General features: G+C 43.7%; 2 protein-coding genes across 4 annotated transcripts in view; both read right to left on the bottom strand.

Moving 5' to 3' along the window:
* Positions 1-5,444: 5,444 nt before the first annotated feature.
* dcaf5 (ddb1 and cul4 associated factor 5) lies at positions 5,445-16,761 on the bottom strand. Its single transcript, XM_037486347.2, has 9 exons — positions 16,266-16,761; positions 15,033-15,176; positions 14,448-14,484; positions 14,212-14,351; positions 13,480-13,609; positions 12,456-12,669; positions 10,104-10,170; positions 9,219-9,346; positions 5,445-7,442 (listed from the first exon to the last, which is right to left on the bottom strand). The coding sequence occupies exons 1-9, from the start codon at positions 16,471-16,473 to the stop codon at positions 6,120-6,122; spliced, it is 2,391 nt and encodes a 796-aa protein (XP_037342244.2). The 5' UTR covers positions 16,474-16,761; the 3' UTR covers positions 5,445-6,119.
* Positions 16,762-18,280: 1,519 nt separating this feature from the next.
* Positions 18,281-20,817, bottom strand: part of pacs2 (phosphofurin acidic cluster sorting protein 2) — a 39,422-nt gene continuing 36,885 nt past the window's right edge. For all 3 annotated transcript variants that reach the window (XM_037486343.2, XM_062557148.1, XM_037486344.2), the window contains one exon: positions 18,281-20,319. In XM_037486343.2, coding sequence (XP_037342240.2) covers positions 20,201-20,319 — 119 coding nt within the window. In that variant the 3' untranslated portion in view covers positions 18,281-20,200. The remainder of the gene's footprint in view (positions 20,320-20,817) is intronic.

The raw sequence follows: 20,817 nt of genomic DNA, 5'->3' as shown, positions 1-20,817 counted from the left end.
ACACGAGCGGGTGGGGGTAGGATAAGAACATTTATATCAGTGCTAGAAAGTATATTAACTAAAGTAGTGCACTGGCCTAGAAATCTGAGCCAGTCTGACATTACTTGAGTATTTTAATTGTATGCTACGGATATCACACTACATGTGCACGGGAGATATTGTACATACTGATACTAACGAGTCAAAGAATCCAGAATAATATTTTACAGATATCATTATAAGATAACTCTTTGAAAGGGATTATTAGTCTATTTTTCTTCAAAAGGTTCAGTGTGTAGAATTTGGTGGTATCTAGTGGTCCGGTTGCAGATTGCAACCAAATGAAAGGTTTCCGGTGTTGATCTATGAGCGTGAAGGTGAACTGTGGTGAGCCGTTATGGGCTGCTGTAGACATATACCAGTCAGGCTGTAAAGAACAGCTCCATATGATTATAAATGAACACTTTTAAGGTAACAACAGTCTTATTTTCAGGGGATTATAATTATAATACATTTCTGGCCATAGATTCCACAAAAACTCTACACACTGTACTTATTTTTCAGTAAATACATTCACCAAAATCTTCAATGTAAGACTTTTGCGTTGCCATTATTGCGCTCTTCCATCCCGTGTGAAATACAGCTTTTGCACTGCACATTCTCACATCCGACTTCCAGTCATTCAGAAAAGAGAGGTGAGTCAGCGAGGCTCCTCTGAACATGTGAGGGGAATGCCAGGTCTGTCTGCCTTGTAAGGTAAACCAACTCTCTCTCTCTCTGTCTGTCTGTCGCAAGCACACACACACACACACACCGTAAAGACAAATGGGATAGCCCCGGCTGTCAGGAGAAAGTGGAGCGCTCTTCCATATATGGACAAACTTCCAAGCGTGAATGTTTGGGAAAGTGATGTCACGGACTGGGAGCTGACTGCCAGCCCTCCGCGGGCCCAGGGCCCAACGGCAGCCCGCTGGTGGTGATGAAAGTTGCCAGAAGTAGCTGACTGCAGCAGGTTCGTAATGGAGTCTGGAGATTATTTTACACTTTTTCAACCCACTCCATTAGCTAATTAAGCTACAGTCATTTGAAAAACAAAGTGATTCAACTTTACATTTAAATTAAGGTATTAGCAAAAAGTTAATTAAGTGTACCAATTATTTTTCCTTTAAATAATGAATGATTTAATTGGCTTATAAATGGATTTGCAGAATATATTGAAGTCTACAGCCCCAGTAGCAGCCACTGGGATGGGATGGGTGTCTTTTCATATAAACTATATAAACATTAGTTGGGATCGTTTACGGTTCAAATTACAAAAAGACAAACGGAGGAAAATGTTTCAAATTCAGTTTGCTTCGTTTTGCCATGAATAATATTACTAAAGTCAGGAAGTCTTGCCTTAAAATTTGGCAGCATATTGACAATTTAGGTGGAGTGCGATTACAACAAACCCACATTGAACATTTGACCTTAGGAAAAAGACATTTTAAAAAAATATCTCTTGATCTTTATTTAATCAGGTAAAATCCATTGAGAACCAATTCTCATTTACAAGGATGACCTGGCCAAGAGGCACACACAGTCTACACAAGTGACACAAACAGCACAGACACAATACGGTCAAACAACTGTGCAATTTATACGCATTATGAAATAGCGCGTCCTGTTTTGAATCAATACGGGACGGGGTTTGTCCCGTATTTTCCGAGTTGTCTTCAATGCAAATAATCTCACCCGAATTCAGTGAAGACTCGTCCTGTTCGCCCCTTATTGGGTAATTGTCGCTGCCGTCGTTGGTTCCATTAGCCGTGAACCTGAAACAAACCAATCAGAGCCAGAGGAGGGCGGGTCTCTTGGCGGAGTGTCGATGGGCGGAGCTTTGAGCTAAACGCTAACGTTACGTCAGTAGGTAAAGTGCCTCCGCGTTAACCACCTTTGTTCACTTGGTTAGAATGCAAATATTGGCTAATTAGCGCTTGATAGAGAACAACCGAGTGTCATTCACTGGGCTGCATGAATGATGATAATGTAACGGGTCACTTCCTGTTTCCTTGTCCCAAAGTCAATGAGTTGTCAAGAACAAGAACAAGAATTCGAAAGCTTTGAGGCTATTAAACATTCAGCACTGTTTCTAAACGTCAGCTCTCTTTTCTTTAGGCTAATCGCGTATTGGGAACCCAAAGTGTTACTTAATCACCTTTGTAATTAATAAAACTTAATAGCAGCTTTTTATGAAGCTTAAAAGGTGTTTTGTTGTAATGCCCCATAGATCAGTTAAATGGTATCGTCTGGTGAAGCCTTTCAACAAAACAGACATTGCCAAGGTGTGGAGTTTGAATGTCTGAGGCTTTTAGGAAGCAGGGGGAGCCAATAAAAGACATCATTGCGCTAGATTAGTTTGAGTATTCAGCGTTTTAGGGGTCTGGCTGCACAAGGCCCTAAAGTCAGGATATCTGGGCCCCGTGCTGCTTAAATCTTTTCAATCTGTCCACGAGATCCAGACAACATGGAATCACAGCACTGAAATGTTGGAGAACGCCTTAAAGAGGTCCATACCAAAGTCCAGTTTCACTGACGACCACAAATGTCAACCTGCTGCTCGTGGGAGCTGAAGCAAACTAACGAGATCACCAAAGTCAATGGGCACCATTTATGTCTGGACATAATTTAGTGGTGATTCATCAAATAGTTGTTGAGAAACGTCAGTAGACACCAAAGCGATGGACCCACAGTTATATAGAGCTGTGCCTTTAGCATGGCAAAATAAAAAACTTTTGTTACTTTTGTATTTAAATTGCTGAGTTTTTCCATTCGGTCATTTAAACAAAGCCAGTAGGCCGCACTAAGAAGGACGTCCTATCCATAGGGCACCAATAGGAGCTCCAAATGGCCAGCGCATAAAGTTGGGTTGTTTTAATTATAATCATTATAATCAGCCACTGAAATGATACACAATCACTCCGGTGCCACACTCCAGAGCAGCTCTTGGGTTTGGGGAGACCAGTCATCTCACCCCGTCCAGCTAGTTGACATAATACTATTCAGCAGAATCCCAGAATATCTCGTGAAGAGTCAGTGGTGCAAAGAAGCTGTGGCCTGCTTTCTGAGGCCCACAGGTCATGTGAAGAGCCGGTACACTGGGCTCTGTCTGGTCGCTGGCAACTTCCCAAGGTATTCCAGTCATGTAGGGAGGGGAATTCTCCCGTCCCTGCTGTTAAAGCTGAACCATGTATGGAATAGTGCAGAACAAACAGGATAATCCCATTGAGTCTTACATGTGTTTGAGTTTGTGGTCAAACACAACTTGAGCCAAATCACCTTCTGGGGCCAAAGGGAGCATCCTGTAGGCAAGGGACAAAGAATGTGAGGAGGACACAATCCAGAAGGAGAGTTTTGCTCCTTTTCCAATATGATGCAGCAGTGGGGGAGGAGCAGAGTCAAGCCCTGGATCTGACCTCAAGCCCCCGGAGAACTGGAGTTCAAAACTTAAGGAAAACATACATTTAAAGTATGACGAGCCAGTGAGCAGGTGCCACTCAATATGTTTTAAAAAAAAGATGAATAAAAGGCTTTCGTGGCCACTGAGGAAGCAGATTGAAATCTGGAGGTCACTTGAGTAAAAAACAAAATTCCAATAATGTATTTGTGTGGAGAAAGAAGTGAGCTTAACAGATCTCTACAGCACCTTGTTATCTTTGCTTGAAACTAGCAGCACACGGCTCCGCTAAGCACAACAAAGCGGCCTCTTCTGACAGAACTGTTGGTTGAGTTGCATTGTGGGTAATGCAGGCACTGGGTTTTAACACAAAATATGTGAAATTGAAATGAAGGTCTTTGATTCTTTAAATCAATTTTCATTTTTTTAACATATCTTTTGGGACATATTAGTAGTAGTATTTCTGTGCAATAAAATATAAAATATATGTAAAACTCAAAGCAACTGCCAACAGCTTGTCATTCAAATCTTGATTGGTACAAGGAAAATAACCAATCTTCATTCTTTTTTAATAAACTGAGTCAAAAAGACAAATTCAGAAATTCCCTGTAAAATAAAAAAAAAAAACGAGGCAGAAACACTCAAAGTAAGAAGTCCATTGATAAATCTTGCTCTTTGGAGCCTTAAAGAAAACCCAAACCAATATGGAGCATGTGACTAAACCCATGCTCGCTCTGGTGGAAGTCCTCAAGGTCTGTGGTTGTACCGGACCCCTCCCAGTTGTGAATGTGACCTATGGGCGGGTGTTACTGCTAAAGAGCACACAGAAGCAGTTTAACCTTCCCTGAATAAATAAAGATAAAAAGGTTGTTTTCACCCATATGTCCCCTCCCAGTGTAACCAAGGTGCTTGAGCATTATTCTTAATAGCAGTGAAATACACTCGATTCTTTCAGAGAATGTTAAAAAAACTATTTTGCTTGATGAAAACAGACTCTTGTGCATGTTTAGCCTGTGATCAATCATTAAGTCAGATGTAGCTCAGCACACACTCTCAAAATGTAAACAAGTCCCCAGCATACCATATCCCTACTTGAATACATGTCCCAGGGTAGGAAGCACGGGGTTAAATGAAGGATGTCGACTTCCTGCAGATAAGTTCTAAGAAGTAGAGGAACTCACTTTGACAAGAGAGCAGTGCAAACAACTCAATAACCCTCTGCTGCATGTTTGCCTGCACTCAGAACACCACTCCAACCATCGGGTCGGTTTCCTCTCTTTGTAATCTCTTCCGACAACCGCCGGCGTGGCCTCTGGTCGCCAGTCCGCCTCGTCTGGCAGAAGAGGGCCGTCGTCCAGGCCGTAGACGGGACGCGACCGGCTTCGCTTTAATGGAAAATCGTTGCACAGTTGGGGAATCCTGCTGGGTGTGGCCAGATAATTTGATGTATTTTTTTGGAATATATATATTTTTGGGAAGCAGGCTGGATTTTGCTTTGATTCCAGACAAATTATGTTATTTAAAGTAAACAAAGCCAAAAAGTGGGACAACGTCATGTTCCCTCGAATGTTTACATGAATATAAAAACTGCATTATTCAAAATATGACATATTCTAAATGTATTTAAGTGACATTTTGTAATGCGTCCACCATATTTTTGTCAGAGGTTTAGGAAAATTATAAATGCACACATTTACCCTTATAGATGAACATAAACTATTTGGTGTATCTGAATCATCATTTGTCAGTAAAGTGTTTACATTTTATTATTTTTTCTTTAATGAAAGCAAAGACAGCTTTCAGTTCAGCCAATAAATTGCTTAAGGTTACGGCCAGCTGAACAGATTTCTTTCATTTGAGAATTGAAGCCCAGTTGCCATGGGAACTGTCCAAAATAGCTAGTGAAGTAGCCAAATCTGCAGTTGCCGCTGCTTCAGACAGACCTAATTCAGAAATAGTAAACATTTCACCCATCAAAGTCTAGTGTGAATCAGCAAAGCCCCGAGCAGAAGAAGAGGCCGTATTGTCACCGGAGAACAAATCATTCTTTATTGCAAGAAAACATATTGAGCGCTGGCTTGTAATGGTACCCAGGAGCTGGATAATCAAACAAAAACAATAGGTGGGGACACTGAAAGCATCATTTCAATGCACAGCTTAAACAAATGGTACTTACGATTTCACACAGTCAACTCTTCAGACAGCCTGAAGCAAGGTCTAAAACCACTTAAAAAAAAAAGCCAATCAAGTTTAGGCTCCGTGTTAAACTGTCAAAATTTAAATGCTGCAAAGCTTTTGTCCTCCAGAAGACCTTTTTTTGTTGTTAGAGGACTTTAAAATCCTAAGCAGAGCTTTTTGCAACCAGAGCATGAGAAAGAAACATGAATGCTGCATGAAAATAAAGGTTTCAATTAAACTACCATTGTACTCAAGAATATTTAACTTGCGTTTTCCGTCTTTTATTGTCATCTTCTGTTTGACCGAAAGAGCAATGACATTGTCCGATTCATTTGTTCAGAAACAAAAACTGACCACACTTTCAGTTCCTCCGGTCTTATGCTCATAATCAGCATGGGTTCATATGACGGGTCACATGACTACAAAACACAAAATGAAAAGGCTGAGTTGTAAAAACCCATAATAATACTCACATCCTAACTGATGTCAACAAATGATGTCTTTCCGGGATGAGAGAGCAGTTTCATCATGTTTTTAACTTCTTTTCTGAGGGGGAGGAGCCTGACTCGCCCTCCTCTGATCCCATATGAGTCCGTTTCAGGGAGCTTGTCGCCAGGCCTTTGTCTCTCTGCCGCCTGGTGCCTTCGGGTGCAACGCCAGTCTCTTCCTCTGATTCCGAGGAGATGTGCAGGTTCTCTCTCGCGCAGGGTGCTGTGCTCCGGCGGTGCCCATTGACTCCGGGGCTGTGTCCATTAGGAGAGTTACTGTCCAAAGCCACCGAGCTGCTGCAGGCCTCGCCGCTATCCCAGCTGGCAGCAACCACTTCGGCCCCGCCTCCCCCCGGAGACCGAAGGGAGGCGGCCGGACGCCTTACCAGCTCAGTCCTGCCGCCCTCCTCCTCCTCATCTTCTCGGCTCTCGTGGAACGCAACCGGGCTCAGACACACAAAGTCAGAAGGGCTGAGGCATTTGTCCTCGTCTCCGAGGTCGCCGGGCTTGAGGGCGTTTTGCACCTCGACTGACGAGGAGGACGACAGGTCGTCGACCGATATCGACGGGTAGCTGCAGGAGTCCATGGCTGAAAACAGGGTCTGTACGGACTCCGGCCGATCCGCGGCTCTGGAGACGACGTGCATGCGGCGCCGCCTCACCACGTTGCGTCGCCTCACCGCACTGCGCCGCTCCTCTCCGCCGCTGCTGCTGGAGCTGGTGGTGGAGGAGCTGGAGGCTCCGGCAGGAAGTGAAGGAGAGGAGGCGGGGCTGGACAGGATGTAGTTGTCCCTGGGGCTCGGGGGGCGCGGCATGGAGTTGAGCCAAAACTCACTGGAGTCAGAGTCCTCGTTCACGAGGAAGCCGGACTGGTGCCGCTGAAGCCGGCTTCGTCTCCTCGGCTGCTGCTGCTCCTCCTCCTCCTCGTCCTCCTCCTCCTCCTCTTCCTCCTCCCCCGCTTGCCCATCTCTTTCCGGGGCGTCGGGTCCAGCCAGCGACTCCGACGACGAGTCGTTGTCTGATTCGCTGGGCGGAGCGGGAGCGGCGGGGGCGGGAGGTGTCGGCGCGGCCCTGGTGGTGCGGCGTCCCCGGGCGTGGAGCTGCATGATGGCCTCCTCGCTCAGGTCGCTGTCCGAGTCGGAGCTCCAGCCCTCGATCTCCCGACGCACCAGCGAGTCAAAGAAGGCCATCATGCGCGGGTCCTCCTGGATGGACTGGCTGACGTAGTCGTGGGACAGACCACTGCCGCTGTTGAGCACCAGGCTGATGTACTCCTCGTGGGTGTAGAGGCTGCGGGACTTGTCCTCCACCTCGCCCTCCAAGTCACCGAGACTCTCAGGCTGCTGGTAGGGACTCCACATCTGAGAAGGATGGGGATGTACAGAAAAAGAAAGAAGTACATCTTATACTTCGGCAAAAGCTTTTTACCTGATAACATGAATCTTATTAAAAAGGTCTATTGGAAAGGACTCATTTAAAGCGTGCTGACAGATCTAAAGGAATATATTTGCTTATATATTTAATATATTTCTCAAACGTAAACGACCTTGACAGGTCAACACCCCGGTGCCCGTGAGTCGAGTCCTTACTCGTGGGCACAAATGATCGAATGCTTTATATTTGATTGGAAATCTTTCTCGGCATCCTGTGATCGTTTGGACACCGGTTAGAAAGTCATACAGGCGATTGACTGAAAGATTATGGACATTAAAACCAGAATTCAGCGATTCACAAACTTCTTTGCTGTTATTAGGGTTGCAGTTGCATGAATATATACACAAATACACTTTTTATTTTTTATTTTAATTAATGTTCTAATCAAAGGCCTTGCAGAGATAACACATACAAACTGTTATTATTCTCGCGCTCAGTTCCAGCCACAGAAAATAATAAGTATAACTTCAGGACGTGTGTTCAATGAGCTCAAGCAGAAATAACTGAGTAATGACGTTTCCTTGAGACATTGAGCCAACTTCCACTGCTGCCTGGTTTATTAATCCGGTCAGCAGAAAGCCGACATAGTGACTCATAAAGATGGATAAAACTGCAAATGCATGCGAGCAGCTGTTCTTTGCTATCATTGTTATTACAACTCGCTCTAAAACGGCAGATTCCTGTCAACGAAGTCAACAGATCAAATTAAACAGCTTTTTTTTAATTTTAGACCGCTAAATAAAACTTATAATTTGACTTTTGAAAGTTTTGGCAGTATGTCAGAGTGCGGCCTGGTTTCAGAAACTCTGAATCTGAGGAACCATTCATATCGTCCCATGACCCAGTTTTTAAACACCGCCCAAAGTCATCCGTTACAGACGACAGTCGATAATTGGGGGAAAATCCATCTTGTTTTCATTCCTCGCTCCGGCTCAGTCAGTCACTGTGTCACTGCAGATCAATGTGTCCCTTGAGGGCACGTCCAACTCGTGGACAAAGACTCAAACATACAGTCTGTCCACTGATGGACCCATTTCTCCAACCACTGCGTCACCCTGATGTTGCAGTGGAGGAAGGTTCCACGGCCATTTCCACGTTGGAGAGGATTCAGTTACATGGAAACGTCTCCTCTATTTAAACAACAGCTCCTTTTTAAAGGGTTACAGGACCAGTCAAAGGTTTGGACACACTTTCTCATTGAATTTAATGAAAACCTTTGACTGGGACTGTATATCATCATATATGTGCTTGTTCACGTATGTTTGGGTGGTCTTTTGTGGGCTGCCTCGACTGTAAAGCACGTGATCAGATATCACATGCAGGCTAATTGGAGCGTACTGCTCGGCAACTACTTTTTTTTCTTTTTTCGAACAAGCCAATAGGAGCAGACTGGGCTTCTTTGGGACAGGCTCTTAAAGAAGAAGACTGGTGCTGAAATAGAGCGTTTGAGGCAGGAAGTGAATGCAGGTGTATTCACACAGACAGCGTGAGAAAAGTAAGGTTTTTAAAATTAAAGTCAACACAGGTTTAAACGTTTCTTCGCTTGGAGCGCTAATATTACGGCCTCATGTTCCATTTAACGTTATTCTCTTTATTTGCTTTAAGTGGTGGTTCGTCGTTTATCATCTTATATTTAGTATCCACAGCGTCAACCACTCCATCATGGAGTCCTTACAAACACACCAAGGTATTCCTTCACTGACCTTGATGACTTTCTCCACGCCAGAGGAGCAGATCATGTAGGTGTGAGGGTTAAAGCGAACCTGGTTCACAATGGAGCGGTGACCCTTTAGGACCATGAACGCCCCGTTTACCACTCGACCCGGGCCTCCTTGAAGGGAGAACAGGATGTGCGTTAGTTTGATGGGGCAGTGGCAGACGAAACACATGAGCTCATAGTGACAGAAATACACATCCTTGACAAGGATTCATTCCAAACAAACACCAGCCGTGTTATTCCACCCGCTTCAGAAAATACAGATTGGGAGATTCAGCAGTAAAGTAATCCTCATTATGGGCCATTAGTCCAACACCCAATAGGCCCAGTGCACATATTTTCAGTGTGAGTAACTCCGGGGAAAGTAAAATCCATAAATTTGTCAGGTGGTGCTACAGAGCTACAAACGGCCACATTCTTGGAATGTTGAATATTTGGGATTTTCTTTCCACGGAGTAATTGGATTTCAAGTGTGAGCCTACGTGGAGCCAACACAGGACCAAAGTCACACTCCAGAAAGCCCACAGTTACTCGGCCTGGACGGCATATTCTGACCAAATCAACGCAGGACAGACTGCAGTCGGGGCTGGAGCTCCACAGAAAAGAGCCCGTCATTCTCTCTGGGGATAAAACCTAGAGAGTGAAGGTCAAGCGGGTTGGTTTGGCCTCCCCTGACTGACTGACGCCACTAAAAGCTTTGACCTTGCAGAAGTCCCCTAAACGCAATCTGCTTGTAAGGCATGTTGACAAACCCTCCTCCTGATGTACAGTGTGAACTAAAACAAACCGAGGAAACAATGATGGGAACTAGCAAACATCAGAGCACCTCAGCATTCACGTGGAGTCGGAGCAGACGGATCCAGTAACTCACCTGCTTCGGGGTCCTTTGGGATTTTCCACATGTAAAGGTTGAAGTCATCCGACCCAGACAGGATATACTGAGGGAGGGAGATAGATAAGAGAAGTCTCTTCCACTGCTTATGACTAAACTCTCCATCAGAGCAGAGGACATCAGATACACAAACACACTGTGAGGGGGGGGGGGGGTGTCAACACACACACACACCCAGCAGATCTCCCTGCTCAGCCCTTCGTCTCATTATGCGGATCAAACGCACTGCTGACGTGACATTGGAACATGAACACAGCTCCCTCTCCTCGTCTGAACCGCCTGAGACTTTGGAAACAGGGGGTTCCACTTGAGGCCTCTTGAGGTGAAGTGTGGAGGGTTGAAAGGCAGGTGGCGGCTATTCTGCATACTGGGAGTACCAGGTGGCTGCAGTGTGGCTTCTGAAAGGGTTCCTCCTCCTTTTATTTATTTGTATGGACTAAAGAAGAGTTCTTCAAGGGCTGTATGTGATTGTCACAGCCACACACAAAGCCTGGGATTGAGGAGCATGACATTGGTCTTTCAGGAGGAACTCCTTATGAACTCAAAAGGGGCTCTCTGTAAAACCCACCTGGGGGGGGTTCATGTTCCACGGGAAGGTGGAACAATTCTGGGTAAATCCTCTACTGAGGTCTGAGTGGAACCATCTCCCCATCAGAGGGTTCTCTGTAGAACTGATCTTTGGGGGGTTGTTAGTGGAATCATATTAAATGGATGTTGTGTTACGAGACTCAATATCGCCTTCGATATTGCACATATAAATATATGGTTAAAAAGGCGTGTACGTCTCCTGATGTGGGCCAATTGATTGTAATGTGATATTCTAAATGTACTCTTCAGCTGTCGAGGTATTTCCTCCAACAACTTGAGATTAATGTTACAGCCACATCAAAGGCTCTTCCCCACCGCGACGTGTTCAGTCTGAGCTGAAGGAAGTCACTTCGGATGTTGGCTATGCAGGCGACTTCAAACGCATCCGCATGCACGTATTCAGTCGCAGAACGTGAAGGATCAGAATGTGCCTTCTTCTAAGTGTGTTTTCTTCTTTCTCTACTCTATTTTATTCAAACCCCACTCATTTATATTTAAATGCAGCCTTATTTCACCATCTGGAAGCACATTTTGAAACCCTTTTATTTGTTTTAAGGCCTTGACGCGTACCGCTTTGCTTCTGACACCGTCAGGTTTTTAATTATTTTGGTGCCGCTGTTGTCTGCCAACGATCGAAACACATGTCTTCGATTTCCTTTCCGTAAACATTCCTCTGGTTTTGGTGGGTTTTTTTTTTTTTTACTTTTCCATGGTCTATTTTTCTGGGAGTGAAAGAGCGATCCTGTATGTGTTGCTGATGAAAAAGGCGTCTGATAGTGACTCATGCGATTGTGGCTCCGGGGCGAATGAGAACAGTACACCGGTGTGCTCTGCCTCAGGTTCCCAGAGGAGACGCCAGGCAGGAATGTTACACCCACAACTCCCTCCCGCCCACCTTCCCATCGCTCGTGTGTGGTTGGTCGGTTGCCGCCCCGCGCCTCTTCGTTCACATGGTTTTGAGAAAATCCTCTGCTGTCTGTGGTTCCTGGGATAGAGGCCTCAGTTTAAACAATCAAAACCATCTGGTCGCCTTTTTAATCAAGGCCTTTATTGATTTTTTGACATCGTACTTGGCTCGTATTAAATGATACGCGCCAGTATAACACACTTCAAAGCGTGTTATACTGCTCAATGAAGAACCGAGATCGGTCTCATTTTCATTCATTATTCGTAAACCTCTTTGAGGATTCAGCCGTCACATTAGTAAGTTAGACTATTGATTGGCTTTCATTATCAAATCCCAAGTGATCCTGATAACTACACCCCAAAGCTTCATCATAACAGGTCGAACATTATCAGCAGGGAAACATATACAAGGCTTAGTTTTCATCTTTAAGTCAGACACAATTACTTTACCATTCATTTGTAATTTAAATGCATTAGGGCCTTTCAAACCAGCTGCCTCCATGTAACCTTTAATCAACCTCCTTTCGAGACACATCATTTTATAAAGTCTTCGTAAGCTCCTCTGACACCTAAGGATAATGCCAACATAACATGGCTGCAGAGTGATGTCATGTCTGAGGAGGCCTGCTGGCTGAGTTCCGGGGCTTCTGGTGTTCCTCCAACACCGAAAAGGATCTAATACATCCTTCTATTGATCCTGTTTTGTTTGTGATGTTTTTGAGAATCAGAGTGGTATCACATAGGTATAAATGCACATCTCTCCCCTGTGACTACGGAGATGCGGTGTTCAAATACATTTTTATTTGTCGTCTCCTCTAGCAGTAAGTGAGGACCCACCTGATCCTTGTCCCCGGCGAAGCAGCAGCTCTTCATGGTGCAGGAGTTGAAGTAGCCCTGGTTGTCGAACTGGAAGCTGGGCAGGCGCGAGTGCAGCTCGTAGAGGACGGGCGGCAGGCGGCGACGCAGCGCCAGCAGCTGGGTGCCCGTGCTGTTGAAGCGAACGCTCATGGCGCTCTGCAGGGACATGCTGCCTCCGTAACGAAGCAACGAGCTGGGAGGAAAGACATTAGCGGAGCTGGCTGAGACGTGACGGCAACAATCCTCCTTTTGGGGAAAATATCAATTCGACTTCAGAGGAGGAGATGAGTCACGGCTCTAACCTCCACTGCAGTTGAGTTCTTTACTCAACTGATATCTGAATGCCATGTTCATATTTGCAAACGTGTCCATAGAGACGGTGTTGCTACACATGCAGAGTTAACAAGAAAACGCTTTTCTTGAACATGAAATATTGTTATGGATGCAACTGTCACACCTCAAAAACCAAACACGCCTGAATATGTGTCAACACACACTTAGTGCGAGGGTTTTCTCACTCATTTCACTGGGAAAAAAGGGAAATGTTGCGTATTTGGCAGAGGACAAGTGGCAATAAGTTTAACAATGAGACCATAGCGCCACCCGGTGGACTAACAGGCATCACAAGAGCAGATGGGGACTATAAACCAATTTGTCCATAATTTAAATTAAATACATTTTAATGGGCATTAAAATATGCAGTAAAATGGATTAAAAGAGTCTTGATTAAACGTGACACGAGTTGATAGTAATGTGCCTGAAATTACTAAAATAGATAGAGTTTCTTTGGCCCTTACCAAACTACTAAAGTGAAGAGATATTCAATTAATTCAACATCAAAATTACTTTCTATTTCGATTTGATTCCAAGTAAATGGTTTAACTGCTTCAGTAACTAATCATTGTTGTAATATTTCTCACTGATGCTGAATTAAAAGTTAATTTCCCCACAAGGAAACACAATGTTGAAGTTTGAACTTAATGGATGAGGAAAAAGGTCCAACCTGCGCGGCTTACGAATGTCCCATAATCCAACCCCCTCCTTGGAGTTGGCTGTGGCGATGAGCCTGGGCTCCACCGGGTTAAACATCACACTGTGGAAGGCCGAGGGGTAGCTGGCCAGGCAGAACGGCTCTACGGGAAGAGATAAGGGGCTCCATGAATTAAAGGGATTAACACCTTTGTCTTTTTATCCACTCACTCCCACGCTGAGGCAAATGTTAGAAAGCAAACACACCGTGATGAAGCTACGATGAAGAACAGGATAACCATCACCACACACGCTAGCGGCTCGGCTTGTTTATTCTTGTGAGTGGACAGACATGGAATAACGCTGAATGTATGATTAGGCCAACTCGGTCACAAGCAAGGCTTCAAAAATAGAAAGATGTGGACGTCATGCAAGAAGATCCCCTGCATTTTTAAAGTCAACAGGTCGCACTTAGTCCCACCATGAGGTACTTATCACGCTTTTCAGTGCAGCAGTCCCTTAAAATACCTTCTGAGTGCATACAAAGAGCATATTTACAACAGGACGACATCAGAGAAGATGCCCGTCATTTGTACCAATGAAACAAGCCAATTGCGTCCATTGCTCCCACCCACAACTTGAAATGCGAGTAACAAACTTCCCACAGTACGACAAATGAAGGATTAGCTTGTTGTATGTGGACGTGATCACTTTGAAACCGGTGTTTTTATCGGTTTCGTTTCCCCGCGCCGCCTCCTCCGCTCACCTGTACTCGGCGGCTCGCGGGTGTCCCAGATGAGAACGCGCCCGTCGTCGGATGAGCTGGCGAACACGTTGTCGTTGACCGGACTGACGGACAGACTGTACACGGCGTCGATGTGCAGGAACACGTTCAGAGTCTCCCTTCTGTAGGAAGAGCGCATTTGCATTTACGCTCTGTGAGCGATTCACATTCGATGCGCTTGTGTCAATGCGAGTCCCATCGGGGGTTATTTTACTCACCTCTCCACGTCGTGAAGAATCACCTGCTCGTCGTTTCCTGCAAAACAACAAGCAGAGAAAGTGCTTAAGAAGTGAAAGGTAAAAAAATAAAATAAATGAACTTGTTCTGTTGAGGTGGAAAACTATTTTGGCCTTCGGGTCTGATTTCAATGCTGTTGCTTCATTTTATATCAAATAGATCCGGATTATTTGCAGGGCCGATACACAGTGAGCAGCATTCATCACATGACTCCACAACACAAGTTCCCAAGTCAAGCAGGTTAGAAAATTGAGATTTTCCCAATGAACAACATGTGCAATAAAGTAGCTACTACAAAATATTTCTACAAGCACTTAGTGCACAATCAATTAGCATTTGAACATCTTTACCCAACGGAATCTTTTGCTTTTTGATTTCTGGTCCCGTATATATGTATTTATTGATTTCCAATCCTAAGTGAGTTCCACTGAACGTAGTACCCTCAGATAAAATCTGATCCTCTTTTTACCTACCAGCGAGAAGCCACAAAAACCCCTGCACAGGTCAAAGGGCAAAGAGGAGGGATGAGCCTCGCCGCCGTGAGAGTTTATTTCTGTTGCTCTTACCCCCGGAGAAGACCTTTCTGTTGGTGCTGTCAAAGGCCAGACAGAAGATGTTGGACAGGTGCTCGCCCTTCAGTTTCAAAGGCTTGGATCGAGCGTGGATGGCTTGTTCCATGTTCCACAGCAGCACCCGGCGGTCGTCTCCTCCTGGAGACCAGACACAACAAAGGACACAGTACAGCGGCTGCCTCCCGTCGTCCTAATTATTCATTAATTAATTAATTTAGTGTAATGTAATTCACCCCAAAAAAGGAAGATTTAGGGAAATAATGATTTATTTTGTTAGTCTCCAAGGGAACAAATGAATAAAATCAAATTTGTTTGATCTGGTCTGAGTCAAATTGGCTACTCTGCATAATGAAGTTTGGTTTCTTTGCTTCAGTCGAATTTTGATTGTATGATTTTCACTTTTAACAGAGTACTTCTTCAAGGTGATAATACAAGGGATTTCTTTTAAAACTGCTATAAACTGAATATCTTTTAAAGATTTAAGAATATCTGTTGAAGAAAAAAAGACATTTCGTAAAATAAACGATAATAAATTAATTAAGAATTGCTTTATTTAGTTAGTTGCAGCCCATACAACAATCTGCAAGGAAGGCATTTTGCATTCAACGCACAAAGGCAAAATTGTAGGATGCACATTTAAAGCGACCTCCTGATTTGCAGAGTTAATAATTATACTCAACTTGCCACGAACAACATTTATCTTTCTGTCATCAAGGGGGTCAGAGCTGATGAGCCACAGCTAAACTGTTGCTAAACTGTTCATCTAATCCTCTCAAGTGGAGTCAAGCGCATCAAATGACATTTAGAAAGTTATCTTCGGCTCAGTTGTGCAAAGTCGGCAAAAAACGGCGAGCCTCAGGTTGTTACAGTAGGCCAGAAGATGGTCTTTAATCCTCCCGGGACATCACGTTAAATAGCTTTGAGGTATCAGACTAGCAGCCATGATGAAGGGGGGGGGGTGGTGGTGTATGTCCACTTTAGGGGACACAATGACGAGGACTGACATAAGGGACAGATCCGGGTCCCCTGCGAGCTGCTGGCGTGTTCGGCTTGTTTGACGTTAGCGAGCTAGCAAAAGAAGGCTAGGCTAACTTAGCTAGCCCACAGGGGGTTTCAGCTGACTGCCGGGGCTAAGCTAGCGTTAGCATGCTAACACATTACAACAGTCACAGCTAAAGGGAGAGTGGAGGAGGAGGAGGAGGAGGAAGGGGGGTGTTGTCAACTTACCGGACACGAGCCATTCTCCGCCGTTGTTGGAGAACTCAATGGCGTTGACACATCCGAAGTGGCCGAGCATGTCCTTCTTGTAGAGGCTGGTGCAGCCGGCCATCCTGCGCCTCTGGAATTCCTCCTTCATGAGCGGCTGCCCGGTCAGCTCTCTGCGGGACAGAAAGCCCACAGAGCAGCGCATACCGCAGCCCTTCAGCTCCTTCATGGTCACCGTCCGACAACAAGACGGACACAACGCGGCTCGGTTTTTGGCTTTTCACCACCGCGCCCTCGGCATCGCGTCGCGTCGCGTCGCTGTGGGGTCGATGTGGCGCGCGGCTGCTGATGCTCCGGCGGGGTTACATTATGGTGGAAACCCCGCAGATGTCGACGTTGTTTTCGTACCTCCTCTCGGTCTCCTCGGCAGTCCCAGGAGCAGCTTCCTGCTCCGGTGGAGAATGTATGTCTCTCTCTCTCTCTCTCTCTCTCTCTCTCTCTCACTCCCTCTCTCTCTCTCTCTTTCTCCCCCCCCCCTCTCTCTCTCTCATCAGATAGAACACTCCCTTCGTACGCCTTACCTTTCAATGAAGTCATGCCAAGTACTTACATTAAATGGTAAAAACCACCGGTAAATCTATGGTGTGGTATTTAGATCCTTAAGTAAAAGTGCTAATATACTATATTAATGTACTAATAAACTAATGTACTGCATTTATTACTTTGTAAGTAGCAGGGAAGTTAACTTGCAGTATTTCAAGTAAAGGGGTTTCATGATATAATTACATTAGTCATGCATTCGTTTCTGTCTCTTTTCTAAAAGTAGTTAGTATAGGGCAGTAACTAATTATAATTCTCATTATGTATTCTGGTTATTTTGCTTGGTTTGCAAGAAACCTCTCACCATATTGACAAATGTCGTCACAATTACCCCTTGACCCAAAGTGAGTTTGTTTTGTCCAGCTTGTACAGAAAATATAAAAACTAATTTAAAATGAGCAAATCTTCACAATTGTAAAGCTTGAACCATGTAATGTTTTTGCATAACTTAAATTCCCATTTTAGTTTTACTTGTATAATGAGGTTAATATATATCTCTGTTTTAAGAACCATGATGATTTAATTTATTAGTAGAAGAATGCTTTCCATAGCTACATGGCCCATGTGAAAAAGTAATAACCCCCAACTCTATTAACTGGTTGTGCCCCCCCAGCAGCAACAACTGCCACCAAGCAGGTGTGATGACATCGCTTTTTTGCCCACTCATCTTTGCAGATTGTTTTACATTTTAGCCACATTGGATGCTCTTTGAGCATAAATGGCTTTTTTAAGTGGATTCCAGTCCGGGCATTTGCTGAGCCTCTTGAAAACCTTCATCTAGCTTCCTGAGCCACTCACAGATTACCCTGTGGGGCTTTGGATCGTTGTCCTGCTGCAGAATTCCATCAGTTATGGCAAGTGTCCAGATGTGACCGGTCTCACACCTCCCAAAATGTCTATTTTGGTCTTGTTTGTCTATAGAATATTTTGCTTTGAAGTCTTGGGGGGGAAAAAAAACCCAGAACATTTTAGTGTGTATAGTAGTTTTATTACTCCAAGTTTTGGGATTACAGTGGTAGTCTTTAGGGGACTTCATTTTGAGCAAGCCTTTCTCTGAGACAACATGAAAAACAGTAACATCTAAAACATTTTAAACAAATGTCTGCTCAACACGACTGGGCTGTAGTCTTCTTGTAATTGATTTAAACCCACGTTTGAGTGCCAATTGTGATTTTCCGTAACATTATACAGCAAAATCAATGCACTCTATTTAGTTGTCTAACCAGAATCAGCACCATGTAAGCAAAGAACAAATTATTTATGTTGATTTGTCAAAATTAAGCAATTTAGGCACTTATTAAGAAATTAGCAAAGTCATGATGCAAGTGCTTTTAAAAGACATTTTACAAAGCAAAACACTTAAAAGTTAAACAATTGAATAAAATCTACTGGCAACAACTTTTCACATACACATAACTTTACTGAATATTAAACCAAAATGTAAATCCAAGGAGGTCTCCTGCTGGGCATGAAGTGATGTTCCACAGCACTGAGAGGATACAGGCGCTTGGTTTGCTTTGCATATAAACTACGCCATGTCACCGCTGTTTGTGCTGTGGTTTAGCTCAGATATAACGGCTGACACAGTGTCCGTCTATGTGCGCGTGTGAACCAAAGGCAGCCGGAACTGCAGGTATGTTTAACACCCTAGTCTATCATGGACAAACATTTAAAAAGTGCTTTACATTAAGGTACCTTCAATACATTCACCTCTACATGATGGAGTCTTCTATAATACCACACAGGTAATGAGTGAGCTGCAGTTGACAAGTATTCCTTTGGCAAAAGTAACATATGCTTTTTAGCAAAAGATATGGAGTGTGTCCAAGGAGTGTGAGGCTAGAGGACAAAGAGTGCTTTATAAAATAAACACAGCAGGGGAAAAGAAAAAAAAGATAATTGTGTGTCATCTCATAAAACAAGCCTTAAAAGGAACAGACATGTCGAGTAAAACATATATTCACTTTCTTATAGAGTTAGATGGGAGGATTTCTCGTAGCTACATGAATCTACAGCTACCAGCTGATTAGCTTAGCTTAGCACAAGGACTGGCAACCTGGCGCAGCAGCTAGCCTGGCTCGGTGTAAAACCCAAACTCTTTATTTGAACACAAGGGAGTGTTGGTGAGTGAGCTTTACAGATGCTGGTGGGTGGATCGCTAGCTTGTGAGAACGAAGCCTGGACAGCGGGGAGGAGGTCCACAGGAGGGCTGTCTGGTTCACACCACATGACTATCACGGCCAAAAATAGTACACAATGACCATATGATTATTGTGGATAATACAGAAAATGTATGAATAACGTAATACTGTCGTTTTGTGCGATTCTTCTCTTTTCTTGTTACTGGAGTGAATACGATGACAAGTTGGTTTTTTTGAGGGGGTGGGAGGGTTGCATGACTATTTTCTTTTGAATCCCACCACAAATCCACAACTTGTCATTTTACACTCAAACTCAAAAGACCACCCATGTTAATAATGAGCTTAAGAAGTGCTGGTAGGTTTTTATTATTTGTATTATCTTTGGACAGAGCCTGGTTTCCAGCCTTTATGCTAAGCGACCGCTGCCTTTGCCACATATTTATTCCTCATCAAACTCTCAGAAAGAAAGTGATGCAACAAACATGTTCATTCTGCCCAGAAGACCAAAGGTAGTTTTTTTTGTAATTTTGTGCTGTTAATAAATTTCTTGATTCTATATTCCCATATGTCCCTTTGGAGCAAAACCGTTCAAACCTCAAACAAGGAGGAGAAACTAGAGAGAAGAGGGTTGAAAATCACATCTGAGAGCTGTGTGTAATCCTCATCAGTGCCAGGTGATCTTTAAGAATCACTTATTAAGAATCACATTCACGCGGCTTTCAGTCTATTGCACATAGTTGAGAACTCTTGTTTCTTTCGGGATTGAAACAATGAATCGACAACGGTTTCCCAATTAAAAAATGTAAAATGTCTTCATCATCTTTGACATCACATCATGATGTCATTATATATATATATATATATATATATATATATATATATATATATATATATTAGAGGGAGATAGAGACACATGGGAACTCATACAAGCATGTTAAATATTAGAAGTAATGTCTAATCATTATTTAATTTGTTTTGTTTTTCTCAAATGTTTATAAAACATCAGCAGGATATTTTTTCTTGGAAGCTTTGCCTCGAGAAAATTATCCATAAATAGAAATTTATAAAAAATAACACGCAAAATATTAAATAACTCCGACAAATGCAACAGGTGAAAGCATGAGCTCAAATTACACTAGCAGAATAGAAGAAGTGTGCGGGGGAGGAGTAGGTGGGAGAGGTTAAAAGCAGTTGGCACAGGGGAGGGGGGGGCTGCTAGTAGGGGCTCGTCGTGTGCCCAAAGATCCCGATGGGGAAGTGTTTGACGTGCGAGGACCACTGAGCCGCCAGCTGGAAGAACTTGACGTCGTTCCATTCCACGCCGTCAATCAGTACTGCAGAGGAGGAGAGGGGAGCTTTCATGACAGGTCTCATGTTTAATGGTCCACCCAACTGAATATCACATTCCGTACGTTTTGGGATGCAAGCAGCGTGATTGATCGGTTGATTTATCTTTTCTTTAAAATGAGCTGATTAGGAATCCATATTTATCTAACAAAAACATTGTATTTCATACGATTAGAGAATTTGGGGTTACTTGGATAAAATAAGATAATCCTCGATTACTCCATCTATGTGGAAAAAACACGTACAACACACAATGAACCACTAAAAGGTATAATAAATAAGTAAACTTAGAAAGCTAGAATACAATATATTTATTGCACATATAAGTCAGGAAATATGAAGTTTTTATATTGATCTTTTATGCTATGTGGTCTATTGGGAGCAATGTGGGTTATGCATACATTATTTACTTACTTGTATGGCTTAAATGAAGAATAAATCATTTCATTAAGAGTTGTTGATTTTCTTTTCTGTTGCCAAACTAA

This window comes from Pungitius pungitius, chromosome 14, assembly GCF_949316345.1.
Source record: "Pungitius pungitius chromosome 14, fPunPun2.1, whole genome shotgun sequence".
Lineage (NCBI taxonomy): Eukaryota > Metazoa > Chordata > Actinopteri > Perciformes > Gasterosteidae > Pungitius > Pungitius pungitius.
Note: the sequence above shows the minus strand (reverse complement) of the source record. Positions and strands in the feature narration are given on the sequence as shown.